Below are 16,656 nucleotides of genomic sequence, written 5' to 3'. Positions count from 1 at the left end.
ACTGTGAGGCGCCAAGATGCACGGTTTGAGGCGATATCAGCCCACTGGCGGTGGTCAATGTGGCAGGCACCAAGAGATTTCTTTAGGCAGTCCTTGTACCTTTTCTTTGGTGCACCTCTGTCACGGTGGCCAGTGGAGAGCTCGCCATATAACACGATCTTGGGAAGGCGATGGTCCTCCATTCTGGAGACGTGACCCATCCAGCGCAGCTGGATCTTCAGCAGCGTGGACTCGATGCTGTCGACCTCTGCCATCTCGAGTACTTCGACGTTAGGGATGTAAGCGCTCCAATGGATGTTGAGGATGGAGCGGAGACAACGCTGGTGGAAGCGTTCTAGGAGCCGTAGGTGGTGCCGGTAGAGGACCCATGATTCGGAGCCGAACAGGAGTGTGGGTATGACAACGGCTCTGTATACGCTTATCTTTGTGAGGTTTTTCAGTTGGTTGTTTTTCCAGACTCTTGTGTAGTCTTCCAAAGGCGCTATTTGCCTTGGCGAGTCTGTTGTCTATCTCATTGTCGATCCTTGCATCTGATGAAATGGTGCAGCCGAGATAGGTAAACTGGTTGACCGTTTTGAGTTTTGTGTGCCCGATGGAGATGTGGGGGGGCTGGTAATCATGGTGGGGAGCTGGCTGATGGAGGACCTCAGTTTTCTTCAGGCTGACTTCCAGGCCAAACATTTTGGCAGTTTCTGCAAAGCAGGACGTCAAGCGCTGAAGAGCTCCAAAGGAAATGGACCAATGACAATTTTTCTCAAGTAAAATATTTCAGTAACAATTGGTTCTAGAGCAGTGATTCTCAGCCTTCCCTTCCCACTCACATACCACTAAGCAATCCCTTACTAATCACAGACCACTTATGGCACAGGGATTACTTAAAGTGGTATGTGAGTGGAAAGAATCACTGGCCCAGAGTCTGCTGAGCCAATGCCTTAAGTGGTTTTTTAAAAATATCATGTCGTGCAGTGGTTCTCAACCTTTTTCTTTCCACTCACATACCACCTTGAGTAATCCCCATGATTAGTAAGGGATTGCTTAAAGTGTTATGTGAGTAGGAAGGGGAGGTTGATTGCTCATTTTGAGGTATGCCTGGTGCTACTCCTGGTATGTCCTCTTCTATTCTTCATTGAATCAGGGTTGACCTTCTAGTTGCATGGCGATGGTAGATTGGAAATGTGCTAGACCATGGGATTGCAAATCATTGTTGAGTAAAATTTTGCTACTGCTGACGGCTTGAATTGATTCATGGATGGCTATCCTATCTTGCTAGATCTGTGTGAGGAGGATCTGATTGAGGAGCAAGAATTGGCTGTGAAATTAGGGACGGGGGGGATAAAAAAGAGCCTCACTTTAATGCCTCACCCAAAAGATGTCTTGGTTGATCATGCAACATTCCCTTGTGTTATACTGGGTTGACCACTGAATTTTTTGTATTGAAATATATTATTTTTAAAATATTTTTGAGTTTAAAAAAAAAATCCCTTTTCACAAGGTACATTAAGAATAACAAAGAAAATTATATTCATGACACATATCAATTTAAAATTAGAAGCATAACCATAATTTTTACATTCACTTTTTCAGGACCTCAAATTCTATAATTATAATAATTAAACAATTAAATCATAACTCATTATACAAATAATAATTCCCTTAAGATATTTTATACTTCTCTGATTTGATCATGTTCTGTGATATTGGTAATCTGTAGTTTAATCCCCTTATAAGTCTTAATAATGAAATGGAAAAAAAATTCTCCCTACTAATCTACCCCTTCCCTCTGAAGAAAGTTATCTGTATATATTGTAAATATGAATGAAATAAAGGTCCCCAGACCCCAGATAGGGAATCCCTGGAGCACCCACACCATTTATATCCTCAGATTATGATAATAATCTATGAATGTGCCACACATCTTATCAAATTCAGATTTTGTATCTTTAATATCATTTAAGTTTGGAAAAAAATTAGATAAGACATGATATCATGTAACTATTGAATATGAATGGGCGAAATAATGTCTTCCCACCATCAAAATTGCTCATCTAGCTATCAATGAAGCAAAAGCTAAGATTTTCTTCTGGATTGAGGATAGAGATGTATCCCTTTCTCGAGATAAAGCAATCAAAGGGCATGGTTTGCATTTGAATGTATAAACTGAAATTTGAATTTACAACCCACTGAGGCACAATTGATGTGGCAGTTGAAAGTTAAATCTTTAATTTTATTGGAATTTTAAGTTTTATTTCTATTCTAGGCATGTGAGATGGCTGCAGAAGAAAAGATTACATCTGCTTTGGATCTTGGCAATGAACAGTCTCGCTCTCCTACAAGCCCTTCGCATCTCACCCATTTTAAGCCTTTGACTCCAGATCAAGATGACCCTCCCTTTAAATCAGCCTATAGCTCCTTTGTAAGCCTATTCCGTTTTAGCAAAGGTGAGAAACATACCCACTTCTAAAAAAGCAAACTGAAGCGCTGGCAGCAATATGTTTTTGCATTATAATTTGTGTTAGAGACATGAGGTCAATCTTATATTGTAGATAAAGTCTAACTTTTGTGAAGCTGAACAACGTTGTTTTTCAGTTGTGTAGAAATTATTATTGATATCATCACATAGATTAATCTTAATAGTTCTAATTTGCTCTGAATATTTGCGCCAAGGTGACCTGCCTCATTTACTATACTGCACAACAAAGATTTTGCTTCCTGAACACTTTTGGGTGTATTTATAAGGCTGCAATTCACAAAAATCACCTTAAAATGTTCCTATCTTGTACTGTGCTTTAGATATAACAATTTTTGTGATTTCCTGTCTTGTTTTAAGTCTACTACTATATTGCCAGCAAAGCAAACTATTTTGGTCAATCCAAGTATGCCTGGGCAAGCACTCAGTGCAGGTACTATGTAAATGTTGACTTGTGTTCAATCAGGATAGATGCACAGGCTATAAAAGCAGCTCATATACAGATGCTGTGCATTACAGTTATGTAGAAAGCCTATGAGCTTTTTCTGATTGTAAAATTGGTGGCCAAGACAAACCCTGGGCTCCTCAGATTTGTTGTGCAACATGTGCAGTCAACCTGAGAATTTGAGAATGTGATAAAACATGCTAAACTCAATAAAAATTAATTTAATGTTTCTTCATCTTCCTACGTGATACAGCAAATCTGAAATTATCTTTGTGTTCAGCTTGAAATTGTCTATCATAACCCCCACTTTATTTTCAGGAAGCAAACCTTTTGGAAAAAAATTGCTGTCCGATAATCTGCTGATGGCACTGGTGTCTACTGTGATGAAGTGCTTTGAGAGATTAGTAATGGGGCGCATCTATTCTCATCTCAGAAAACCCTGAAGTTCATTGATAGTCTCATTAAGTCAATGGAAGATGCCAACTCGCTGGCTCTCCACTCTGTGCTAGATTACGTAGACTACAGGAACACATGAATCAGGCTATTGTTCATTGACTGCAGTTCATTCAACACTATCATACCTGGAAAACCTTAACCAAACTAAAGGATTTGGGACTCTCTCTGTCCTTCTGCAACTGGATCCTTGACTTCCTCATCAGTACATCACAATCAGTGAATCAGCCACATTGCCTCTTCCACACAGACCATCAAATCAGGGGCACCCCAAGGCTGCGTGCTTAATCCTAAACTATTCCCACTATACTCATGACTGCACAGTAAATTTTGGCTCCAACTCAATGTACAAATTCCCTGACTACACCACAGATGTTGGTTGAATAACGGGAAATGATAGTTGGAATACAGGATGGAGATCGAGAATTGGTTGATGCCAGAACAACAATCTTGCTCTCAATGTCACCAAGACCTAGAAGCTTATTGTCATTTATGAGAAGGAGAGTCGAAAGGACTGCACATCTGTCTGTATTGATGGGGTGGAGGTGAGAGGATTGGAACTTTCAGGTTCCTGGGCGTTCCTATTTCAGAAGCAACTGTGAGGAAGGCACAATAATGCTGCTACTTTTTAAGGAGTAGAAGGTTTGGCATATCGTCAAATACTCTGTCAAACATCTACAGAGTTTATGAAAATGAGTTGCGGCCTGTTTTGGGAATTTGACTGCCCAGGAACACAGAAGGCAACAAACATTGCCAGGCCCATCACAGATTCCAACCTCACACTCATTGAATGCATTTATGCGAGATGCATCATCAAGAAGGCAGCCAGGATCATGAAGGACCCCCATCACCCTGGTCACAACCTCTTCTCATGCTACCTTTGGGCAGAAGATACATAAGCTTGAAGACTAGCACCTCTAGGTTAACATTCAAGAACATTTCTTTCCAACAGCAATCTGGCTCTTGTTTCCCCCCCCATAGTCACAAAAGGACGGTCTGCTCTTTTACCAAGTCACATTTTATGCATTAGGATAACTGAACATTTATTACCCTTTTTTGTATTTATTGACTCTTTTTAATTCACTTAAGTACACTATTGTAGTTTTTGTAATTTTTTTATTTTACAAAGTACATGTTCAGCTGCAGCAAGTAAGACTTTTTGCATTAGTGCACTGTACAATGTATGTGACAAAAAGAACAATATCAAAAATAAATCGGTTAACAACCAATTTAGGACAGATATTACATAAAGAGGAAAATCAAAACTCAACACCTTGGTGGCATAAACTTAGAAATAGTACCCATGAGTCATTGCATCCATTACAAAATCTGAAGTATTATTCTGGAAGTGTTATTCTATATGATTGTAAAATGAACTCTGTTATCTTGTTTTCCCTATTATATTGAATGTCAGATGATGGGAGACCCAACTCTTCATACAGGACAGGAGTGCCCCAGAGCGAACCGCAAGTTACAGGAATAAATTGGTCCAACCACCAAAATGATGGGCGACCATATTTCAGGACACCACCAACCTCCAAAAAGCAAAGTACAGGAGAAAACAGTCGGAGAGCATCTAGTGCATCAATAGTGAAATCTCAAGGTGCGGGTAAAAAAAAGTTAATAGTTTAATTTTATTATATGATATGAATTGTATATAAAGCATTATACATCTTAATAGAGGTACATAATCTTTTATCCAAAATTCTGAAAACGGAATATTTTTTTTCCATGGATGTCAGATGTGCCGGGAGTCTGACTTTTTTGATGTAGACGGCTTCCAGTCCCCGGCACCTCCCAACTGCCAGATCCAACTACAGTCCCCAACTACGTTCCCTGCTCCTGCCAGGAACTGAGGTCCCCGATCTTGCCCGGACTGCAAAAGACTCCAACCTGATGACGATGGTCACCATACTTCCTGGTGTTTAGCTTAGTTTGAGCCAGTTTATGTTTGGTTTTACTTAAAAATACAAAGTAGGCTAGTAATTTTATGGTCTATCTTTATCTCACTTCATTTATCACCCACCCCCCCCCCCCCTTTAGTTGAAATGTCTTTGAAATCAGTGCAATTACTTAATGTACCGCCTTTCTATTATTCTCATATCTGAAAAATTCCAAATTCTGCAAAGTGTCTGGTCCCAAGGGTGTCAGAAAAAGATTACGTAGCCGTATCAGAGTGCATTTGTACAACTACGAATTATACTTGGTAAATTTATTTTTTTTAAACCTGTAATCTTTTCTGAAGATTCTCTTCAAAAGACTTTGTAAATATTCTAGAAACAAAACACATTGCATTAAGCAACTGTACGTCTGCCTATTTACACATTTGCAAATTGCTGTCAATGCAAGACACTGCAATGCAAGAATCTGAAGCAAATATTATGCTGGATAATTCAAGCATAACCTTCATGAAGGTTTTTGTACCAAAATATAGTTTATTTTTCGGCCAGGTTGACCTGTTGAGTTCCTCCAGCAGATTGGTTTTGCTATAAAGTACTGCAGTGTCATATTTAAATCATCATAGTTCTATCTTTGCTTGTTATTTATACATCACAAAGGTTAGATCTCCTTAATTAAAAAATTCTTGATAGTGTGTTGAGGAAAATTTCTGCTGAATTTCCATTTCTGATTCAGAAATAAACTTTTACAATAACTCTTTCCTTCAGATTTTAATTATTTATTTTATTTAATTTCAACATGATTCCATTTGATTAGTTATGGGTGTGAGGTAGGACAGGATTAGATTGTTGTGGAGTAGGTTTTATTTGGGCAAGGACATTGTGAACTGAAGGGCTTGTACTGTGCTGTAATGTTCTGGTGACAGCAGAAGTTGCAGACATTGTTTTGAAATTTATTTATTGGCATTTCCTGATGGAGGATGCCTTTATTAACAATATAATTCTTTTGGGTTTGGGCTTTATAGAACAGGCAAAGTTGTTCACATTCATTTCAAATGAAAACCATGCATCACACTGCTTTGAATTTCATTACCACAGTGTGTGTATGTGCTATAAATTTCAACAATATTGTAACAATAAAGTCTTTCTTGTGCAGTGTGGAGGAATGGTTAGGATGTGCTCACTGAGATTTGTGAATCCCCATCTTCATCAGTGGAAGAGATGAAATTTTCTTGGCTATAATATGTCATCTTGTCAATTGTGGTTACAGTAGGATTTTTTAAAGTAAAATATAATTCATTACTGCAGGGAGTGAATTATATAATTGATGCAAAGTGGGAGCAAACAAATCCAGAACACCGTTTCAGATTGATAAAACCATGCTGTATATCTGTACTGCAATAATGTGAGTGGAGATGGTGGACTGGTATTAATCTTTGAACTATATCTCTCAATACACAGAATTAAATTATTTGTTATTCATAACATTGCTGGAGTGGTTGCATGCAGAGCATGAATTAACATGATTGAAGCAGGCATGGCATGGGATAACTTTGGGATGAATTGAATCTGCAAAAGTTGCTTTTGCTTTTTTAGTTAACATTTCCAAGTAACCAGGTCAAGAAGTATAAGAAAAATTAAAATGCATTTCTGTTCGCAATTTGTACAGACACATGAAACATTGGATAAAGAAGGTTTTGCTTCAGCACGGATATTTAAAAAGATGAATGTAAAAGAGCAATTCACCTTAATAATTTACCATAGTTCATCGGCTTGGTTGTTTTTAAGCAAATTTCTGTTTTATAAAGGCACAGAGTAATAGAATCATACCACACCAAAAGCAGGCTCTCACACCCATCACATCCATACTAATCCCAGTTACCAGCATTTGGTCTATAGACTTCCAGGTCTTAGCAATTTAAGTGATCATCCTGTTATTTTTGAAAATTGAGAAATATAGAGTGGATAGTGGGAAACCACCATAACTGAGAAATCTAAAACCAGAAGAAAAATTAAGACCTTTCCATCCCCCAAACCATGCACCTACCAGGCCTTTCCAAAGCAACCTTGACCATTGGTTGTCTCTGACTTCCCATGCTTTGCTTGAGCACTCGACACTGCGACCCTGTCCCCTGAACTCCACCTACCTGGGGGATCTAACTACACTTGTTAGCAAGTCCAGGGCCCATCTAGAAGGAACCATCCATTTAGAAAACAGGCAGATGCCCTGGGTTGCAGGTGAAATTGAAACAGCATTATTTCAAATCCTGTCTCCTCCCTGTTGTAATTCTGGTAAACATCCCAAGCTGCATGAAGTTAAAGCAAAACTTGCCTTCCAAAGAGAGCTGAAGGACTGCTGTGTGCTTTTCCTCACTGAGATGTGGCTCATATCTTCCATTCCTGACTGCTGTACAAGAGGACTTCTCAATCCACCAGTTAGGCCACACTGCATCAGAAAAGGCAAAAGGCGGAGATGTCTCTTTCCTCATCCACATTATGATGGCAGACATTGCAGTCCTGGTGAGTTCCTGCACTCTGGTCTTGGAATATTTAGCTATGAAGCACTGCCCCTACCACCTGCTCTGGGAATCCAGCTATCAGTGGATGAAGCAGAGGACAGACATGCCATTGTTGGAATGGTTTGGGTAGGTAAAATATTTGGCTACAAAAAAACCTGAAATTTAGACCACCAACTTCAATTCATTGAATTGGCCACCCAATCTGTATTTGGTCTCACTGATGTAGAGTAGGCCACACCAGGTACACAGAATGCCATGGAGGAAGTTGGGTTATGCCTCACCTGGAAAGTTTCTCCCTCTACTTGTCCCTCCACCTCTTCTGTCTTAGCACCTCTGGGTCCCCTCACTAGCTTAGTTTTACATTCTCATCATAGTCTTGGTAAATGTTTACGAGTTAAAACATTGACCATTTCTAACCATGAATATTGTCTGACTTGAGATTCTTTGCTCAAGATTCCATCTTCTGTGTTTTTTGTTTTTGTTTCTCTTCAAGCATTGGTTCAAATATGAACCAAAATGCTGAATTCAAGAGGTGAAAGCAACTTCCTGGGCAAAGTGGAGATTCCGAAGGAGAATGGAAGCAACAAAGAATATGTGATAGTTGTGGCAGGTCCTAAACGACGTAACCGGTGTAATAGGAGACAGCAAAGTTCACTCTCAGATGAGCTCAATGCCTTCTATGCTCGATTTAACCACCAGAACAAGGAAGAACCACTGTGCACCCCCATGTCCCCTGATGATCCTTTACTGTCAGTATCTGAAGATGACATGCAAGTTGCCTTCAGGTGAGTGAATCCAAGGAAAATGCCCCAGTACTGAAAGTTTGGGCTGACCAACTGATAGCTTCAACATCTCACTCGGCAGGGTGTGGGTCCTACCTGTTTCAAACCGGCTTCAATCCTATTAGTATCCAAGAAGAGTGTGGTAACCTGCCCGAATGACAACTAAACAGTGGCACTCACATTCATGAAGTATTTTGAGCAGCTGGTGTTGAAGCATATCAGCTCCTGTCTGAACGGTGACATGGATCCAAATTTACCTACAACAGCAAAAGGTCCATGCAGATGCCGTCTCACTGGCTCGACACTAAACATGAACAGCAAATGTATACATCTGGATAATTTTTATTGATGACTGTTTGACATTCAACACCACCATCCCTCAAAACTAATCAGCAAATTCCAAGACCTGGGCCTCAATACCCCACTGCAATTGGATACTGGATTTCCTCATCTCCAGACTCCAATCAGTGCAGATTGGCAAGAACATACCCTACTCTATTCGCTGTACAACTCTGATTGTGTGGTTTGATACTACAACCATTTACAAATTTGCTTACGATGCCACTGTAGTGTGCTGTATAAAAAATGGAGATGAGTCATCATACAGGAGGTAGATTGGAAATTTGGCTAAATGGTGCACCAAGGTGCTGATTGTGGATTTTAGGAAAGGTAAACCAGATGTGTATAATCATTTGGAGATCTGAACTGGAGAGGGGAGCAAATTTAAATTCCTGGGAGTTAATACTTCAGAGAACCTCTACTGGACCGATCACACTAATACCATCCTGAAGACAGTACGTCAGTACCTCTACTTGGGAGTTTGTGATGGTTCGATTATGATTTTGGAAATCTTAGCAAACTCTACAGATGTGTAGTGGAAAGTGTGCTGATTGGCTGCATCACGGTCTGGTTTGGGGGCACCAATGTCTCTGAGTCGTCAGCCCTGCAAAAGGTAATAACGTACAGCTAAGTACATCACAGGCAGAATTCTCCCAACCATCGGGAAATCTTCATAGAATGCTTCCATTGAAGAGTAACATCAAGGATCCACACCATCCAGGACGTGCTCTGTTCTTGCTGCTGCCATCAAGAAAGAGCTGTTGGTGCCATAAGACTTCATACCGCCAGGTTCGGGAATAGCTGCTACCCATGAACTTCTGCACAATCGGAGACTCATTCAAGGACTCTTATTTTACTCATTATTTATTTCTGAATATTTGTGCAATCTGTTTGTTTATATTTCTTTCTTACATTCACACTTCTCTGAGTACACTTTGCAGTTATCAAAAATTAAAAGTTCTGCCTGTCTGGCAGGAAAAATGTGATGTCGTGTATACTCTGAAAATAAATTTGAATTTTGAGGTGAAAATTACTATTTTTGATATTGAGACAGCATTTGAATGAGTATGACATTCAGCAGATTTAATAAAAGTAAGCCAGTGGACACACAGGGGAGAATGCTTCAGTGATTGGAATCATACCTTGCACAAAGTAAGATAGTTTTGGTGGTTGGACGTCAATCATCTCAGCCTCAATAATCTTCAGTTGTCTCCCAATGACCTTCCTTCTGTCACAAAATGAGAAGTAGACATGTTTGTGATCTCTCTTTCAATGCTTGCATTTGACAAGATCGAGACAACTTAGGGGCATTTGTTGTGCAAACTATGTGGCTAAGTATCTTGTAAGAAGTAATTCATTTCTGACACTGAAAATCCCTTTCTCCATTTACAAGGAACATCTGGATTGTGAATTCGATACACTTGTCTGGATGCAATTAAGAAGTTTTATATCATTCAGGACAGAATATCTTATTCACAGCCCTAAATATTAATTTCTTCCTCTGCCGATGCACTGAGTATATCAGCTATGAAATGCACTGCTTACAGAACCTTGACCAAGACTCTTCCAACATGAAGCACTAAGGCTCAAAGAGAAAGGGAACACTACTACAATATTTCCTTCCGAGATGTACATCATGGTTGGAAATATATTGCAATCCCTTAATTTTCACTGGAACTAAATCCTGTATCCCAATCAAAAAGATTATCCTATTTGCAACAGAAGGGTTGCCACAGTTCAAAAATGGAACTCGCCACTTAAATAATGGCTTTGCTAACAGGATCCAGATGTTAAAAAGTGAATTTTTTAAAATGTCATTTTCAAATTGTGCATTTTGTAAAGTGCTTTGACTATGTAAATTTAATTTGTAAGAAGTAAAACGAAACTCTGCAGACACAGTGGTTGAAGTAAAAACACAATGCTGGAGAAATTCAGCAGGTCAGACAATGTCCTTTATATAGCAAAGGTAAAAGTGCATAACTGACGATTTGGGCTTGAGCCCTTCATCAGGTATGTAAAAATGTCAGCAGGCATCTGAATAATAGGTAAGGGGGGAGGAGCATGGTCCCATAGGCAGGAGGTAATATGTGGAGAAGGGAGGGAGGGCACAGCAGCGAGCAGGAGAGGAGCGATGGCTGGGTGAATCGAGAGGGAAGGGGGTGAAGAGCTTCCCCTGTCTTCTTTCCCTCCGCTCTCTACCCCCTTCTTCCTCTATTCTCTCCCTTCTTTAAGTGATAATGCATGTAATTTTTCTGACAACTTAGAGTTGAATTTTGAGAGGAAATGCTAGCAATTCATTTTGGGAGTGCCAATTTTTCTTTACACAAGCACTGAATCGTTTGGCATCTGTCTGTATACAAGGAAATTAGAACATGCTGGTTCATCTCCATTTACAGATTCCTAAAATTGCTCTGAAAATGGACCTCGTCGATTCCAGTGGCAGAAATTGAATTTTGAGTCGTTCCCCAGGTCTTGCAATATAAATAAACCAAAAAAAATGTGAAGGGCTAAGTCCAAAATGTTGGTTACATATCTTTGCTACATAAGGATTGCTGCATGACTAGCTGAATTTCTCCAGCACTTTTGTGTGTTGAACTTGTGCTGCTGCAGCAAGGTTGGAGGAGGGGAGATTGAGGGGGTGTCTTTGATTGGTTAATTGTGATTTCATCCCTTCTTGCTGACTATGACATGTTCACAGCTTATCCCCAGGATCACCCTGGTTTAAGCCCATCAGAGACATCCCTGTCCCCCACCATCCCACCAGTGGGACAAGGTGAGTATTAGATGATTTACATTATTGAATTGAATTTAGATAAATGGCACCTTTTTTCTGTTTCAGTTGCAGTGTTTTACAACACTGAAAAGCCCCTTTTGGTCCAACTCGTCTGTCTCGACCTCAACTAGTTCCATTTGCCTGTGTTTGACCAATACTCCTCCAAACCCTCCAAATGCATGTCTAAATGTTTTCTAAACTTTCTAATTGTACCTGGCTCTAGCATCTCATTCCATATACTCATCACCCTCTGTGTTGAAAAAGTTGCTGCTACGGTACCATTTAGAACGTTTATCTTAAACCTTTGCCCTATAGTTTTTGACTAAGAAAAAGACTGACCATTCACTTTATCTATGCCCTGCATGTTTATTTAAATCATTATATTTTTAAAATCCTTTTTAGTTTTGATATAATTTGGCTTACAATATTCAGACATATAATTCTCTGTCATGATCCAATGTAGTTTACAGCTGATGGTGCATTTCCAATATTGATGGAAAGGAATATAAATATTTTCCTGATGCCCAGTGGGTGATCAATCCAATAATGGGATTTTATAATAGTTACTTCCTACTTTAATGCAGGCAGCTTTGATATTGGCAAATTCCTTCTGCTGCAATAAACAAAATACTAATTCTGAACTAAGAGAGGTGAGAGAGAGCGGCTCAGAAAGCTTCCATGAATACAAATGATCAATCAATATTTGGTTCAGAACCCTTCATCAAGATGAAAGTGCAAAGGGGAGATTATTGATTTTGTTAAGTGGGAGGAAAAGGGGTAGTAGGAATGATTGGGTACTGGATAGAAGGATGTGGAAGAGGAGGGAATGCACCCATGGTGGGGGGGACTAGAGGATGAATGTGAGAACAGGAGGTGGTAAAGGACAGATGGAATTGATGAAGGATCTAGGTGGGGGTTACCTAAAATTGTAAAATTCAATGGTCATGCAATTGGCTTTAAGGCTGTACAGGCAGAATATGAGCTGTTGTTCCTCAACTGTATATTTAGATTTATACTGGCAATGGATGAGGCAGAATACAGGTAAGTTTGTGTGAGAATGATGAGGAGAATTAAAATGTCTGGCAACCAGAAGTTCTATCGTGGACGTACGGGCCGACCGTAGATGCTCAGCAAAGTGGTTGTCCAATCTGCGTTTGGTCTCACTGAAGTAGAGAAGTCCACACCGAGTACACTGAATATAGTAGATTAGATGCACGTAATCGATATGCACATTAAACTCTGCCTCACCTGGAAGGTCTGTTTTTAGCCTGGGTGGGGGGGGGGGGGGGGGAAGCGCGATGTAGGGACAAGTTTTGCCTTTTCTGCAGTTACAGTGGGAAATGCCTAAGGGAATGGAAAGGTGGTTGGGGAGGGAAAAACTGGCCAGGGAGTCTCAGAGAGACTTGTCCATATGAAAAACAGGAAGGGCTGGAGATGTGAAAGTATGATTAGTGGGATCGTGCTGAAGTTGGTTGATGTTTTGGAGGATGATGTATACAGAGGCTGGTAGGGTGGAAGTTGAAAATCAAGAGGACTCTTGTTGCATTTTGGATGCCTATGAATGGAAGACTCATCCCAGGAGTGGAGGTGGAGTTTATTCCTATTGAAAGTGATAGTATTCTGATAAGGATTTACTTGTATCTCTGCTTTCCACTTCAGACTCCTCAAAGGGACCCGACCTAGCATGTTTACTGACCATTTCCATCTGTGGATGCCAGCTAGATTCTGAGTACCTTCAGCCTCTTTGATTTCAAGATTCCAGCATCTAGTTTTTGGTGTCGCAAAGGCATTAATTCTAACTGGCTTATGTCTTGATTGTTTGAAATCAAGAAAAAAAACAAAGCATTCAGCTCCTTACAAAATAATAATGATCAAAATATGCTGTTTCCTGTTGTAACATGTTATACTTACGATTGTTTCTGGTTTTGTTAATCAGATGGTCACAGGAAGCCCAGTGTGCCTATGGGTGGCCATGATCCTCGAACAGCAGTACAACTGAGGAGCCTTACTACAGTTTTAAAGCGTTTGAAAGAAATAATGGAGGGCAAAAGCCAGGTATAGTGCATAGTAAACAATGAACTGAGTTACAAATATAACATAGGGCAAAAAGAACAAGCAAGGTCAACAGGCAGGAATAACTGCTGTCAGGTGAGATATGTGGGCAAGCTAAGAAGGATCAAATTGCAATTTTTTAAAGAAGCGCCAAACACAGCAAATGGGTTTGTTTAAAGTAAATGTCATCCCTTTTGAAGATATAAAAGGAAACTATTTCCGAGAAATCATCAAGTGATGATCTGAAATTCATTGCAGGTAACTTAAAGAAAATGGCTACCTGAGGGAGGATACTTTTATGCAGAATTTTTTTTTAAAAAAAAAAGCAAACTAAATTGACATTTAATATTAATAGTGTGAGTTTGAGAAAGAAAGTACACAAAAAATGGACAAGAGGAACCATTATTAAGCTTCCGACCAAAGAAAATCAAAGTAATTGTAACAAACGCTGTGGTTGTCACTATACCTCGATGAATTTGACGAGTAAGTGTCTTTTGCGAAGTATACTTCAGAATCTGTCGTTATTATTTTGATAGCAGGACTGGATACATCTTGGAGAGGAATTAACTTGTTCTGGTTTATCTCTCAGAATGTTAGACCAAGGCTCTCTTGGTGAATATGGAACTGGAACCCAATGAGAATAAAGAGGAACCATAAACAAAACTGTAATGGAACTAACTGGAATCAATTGGAACTAGAGACAAAAGTCCAAAAGATCTGTCACTTCCTTAATGATGCAGAGAAAAATGATCATATAATTAGAGATAAAAATCCATTTTAACTAAAATTTAACCAAATTGCTCAATGTTTAATTTTAATTTTCTTCATGGACCAATGCCTACTTTTCATATAGAAAAGTTGAATAGAGGCTAAATAGAGTGAGCTTTGTACTCTAATATTATCAAAGCAAATCATGAAATTAAAAAGGTAATGGTATTATTTCAACTATGATTTAATCTCTTCCAGTTGAATTTAATAGGTCCACTTATTTTAAAAAAAATCAAATTGTCTGTTTCACACTTATAGATTTGCTCTTGTAAATGCAAGAGATTGATGCAACTATTTCTATTTTCCCCCTTCCTCTCCTTCCGTTCAAATTGGTGAAGCGTACACCTGACTCCATTTTGACAGCATTCTTTTCTGAGGATAATGAACTGATAGTGTTGGGTTTTGACCGTCAGTTGAGATTGGAACTTGTTTCCATCTGTTAATTCGGATGGGAGTGATGGAGGTTTAGAATCATGTAGTGGAGCTGAAAGTTGTCCTATTGTTCTTCCCGCAATAGCATACAAAGGAGAAATTAATAACTTCACGTGCATGTCATGGCAAACGCATGATAAACCGTGAATTTCCACCTCATCTTTCTTAATGTTGGTGGTGTAAAGAAAAGCTGAGACAAAGGGCTTCCAGTGGTGATTAAACATTTTAAAGGACTGAATAAACATCCATTACAGTTTGCTTAAAAGGTAGGAATGAGACTTCTCAAAGGAAAAGACGATACGGTTTTAGAATTAAACTCCACAAAGTAAGGTCAAATTGATTGCGGAGATGACTTATTTTGAACCGAATGTCCATGAATATGTATGTATATACTAATTGCGCTGTGTTTTGGAAGTTAATGATTGTTAAATGTTAGATGGCCTGTGCTTTGTAATGTAGGATACTGACTTGAAGCAGTATTGGATGCCAGACAGTCAGTGCAAGGAGTGTTATGATTGCAGTGAGAAGTTCACCACTTTCAGACGTCGACACCACTGCCGTTTATGTGGACAGATCTTCTGTAGTCGTTGTTGCAATCAAGAAATTCCTGGGAAGTTCATGGGTTATGCCGGTAGGTAAACAGTAAACCTAATTTAAGAAATTAAATCCTCTGGGGGAAAAATGCCAAGATCTGTTAAAGCAGCTGACTAGGATGTAATAGCCAAGTATACATTTGGGTGGTATAAATGAGGGGTATAGCCAGTGGGTCACTTTTGCACTTTAAGAGAGTGAAATGACTGATCATAATTAAAACATTTTAGAATGGACTTTATATGTAACATAATGAATAATATTTGTTTTGGAGGATGGGATGGATGGAGAGTAGCTGAAGAATATATTATCCAGTCACATTGATGCTAAAGCAGCCACTCTTTATTCATTTCAAAATTGTTGGTCAATTCAGATGCTCCAAAATGAGAACTGTTATCTTTCAATCCATGCTACCATTTAATCATCAATTGTACTGTCAACCATATTTGCAATATCAACAATTCTTTTTCTCCCACTGATGAAGCTTGATCTGCTGAGTTCATCCAACGGTGTTTTTTGCTGTAGATTCCAGCACCTGTGTCTTGAATCTGGTATATCGTGCTATATCTTGCGCTGATACTTATTCAAATGCTATTGTAGAAACTAACATTGTTTTGAAAAGGTTGATAAACAATCCATATGAACATAGAACTTTACAGTATAGCACAGGCCCTTTGGCCCATGATGTGCCAACCTGTGGTTAACCTACTCTACAACAGTCTAATCCCTCTCTTCCCTCATCCATAACCCTCTATTTGTCATGCATTAATGCGACTATCTTAGGGTTAATTATCCTATTCGTCAACTTTTATTGAGCAAATTCAAATTTTACATCCATGGTGATTAAACAGGAAAGCTCTTAACTAGCCAATAGGAAGATTATACTGCTAAGGGACTTATTTCAGAAATTCGCAAAGATAATGGGTTTATTACTACAGACCATGTAGAGATAAATGAAGCTTTTTGACAGTTTTATTCTAACCTTTGTACATCAGAATCTCTTAAGGATTCAATTTTTATGGAGGAATTTTTAGATAAGTTCCTTTGCCTTCTTCAGAAGATCAGTTATGGTTGGAAAAAGCTGCCTCCTCTGAGGAGATTATTGCAATAATTGCTGTAACTCTTTACAATTTGGCA

At 39.1% G+C, this 16,656-nt stretch overlaps 1 protein-coding gene and 1 long non-coding RNA gene across 3 annotated transcripts in view; one reads left to right on the top strand and one right to left on the bottom strand.

The window, feature by feature from the left end:
• Positions 1-16,656, top strand: part of pikfyve (phosphoinositide kinase, FYVE finger containing) — a 133,505-nt gene that overhangs the window by 13,704 nt on the left and 103,145 nt on the right. Inside the window, 5 exon segments of the mRNA XM_069934451.1 lie at positions 2,258-2,438; positions 4,780-4,968; positions 11,602-11,676; positions 13,613-13,731; positions 15,388-15,559. Of these exon segments, the coding sequence (XP_069790552.1) occupies positions 2,267-2,438; positions 4,780-4,968; positions 11,602-11,676; positions 13,613-13,731; positions 15,388-15,559 (727 nt within the window). The 5' untranslated portion in view covers positions 2,258-2,266.
• Positions 7,602-14,327, bottom strand: LOC138761759 (uncharacterized). 2 transcript variants are annotated; one of them, XR_011356496.1, is made up of 3 exons: positions 14,195-14,327; positions 10,046-10,131; positions 7,602-7,709 (listed from the first exon to the last, which is right to left on the bottom strand). It is a non-coding gene; the product is annotated as an uncharacterized lncRNA (long non-coding RNA). The 2 variants fall into 2 exon arrangements; XR_011356495.1 differs by lacking the exon at positions 7,602-7,709 and having other exon boundaries at positions 9,966-10,131.

The sequence above is a fragment of the Narcine bancroftii genome, chromosome 4 (genome assembly GCF_036971445.1).
Source record: "Narcine bancroftii isolate sNarBan1 chromosome 4, sNarBan1.hap1, whole genome shotgun sequence".
NCBI lineage: Eukaryota > Metazoa > Chordata > Chondrichthyes > Torpediniformes > Narcinidae > Narcine > Narcine bancroftii.
The sequence above is the reverse complement of the archived record's forward strand: the minus strand, read 5'-3'. Positions and strand labels throughout refer to the sequence as shown.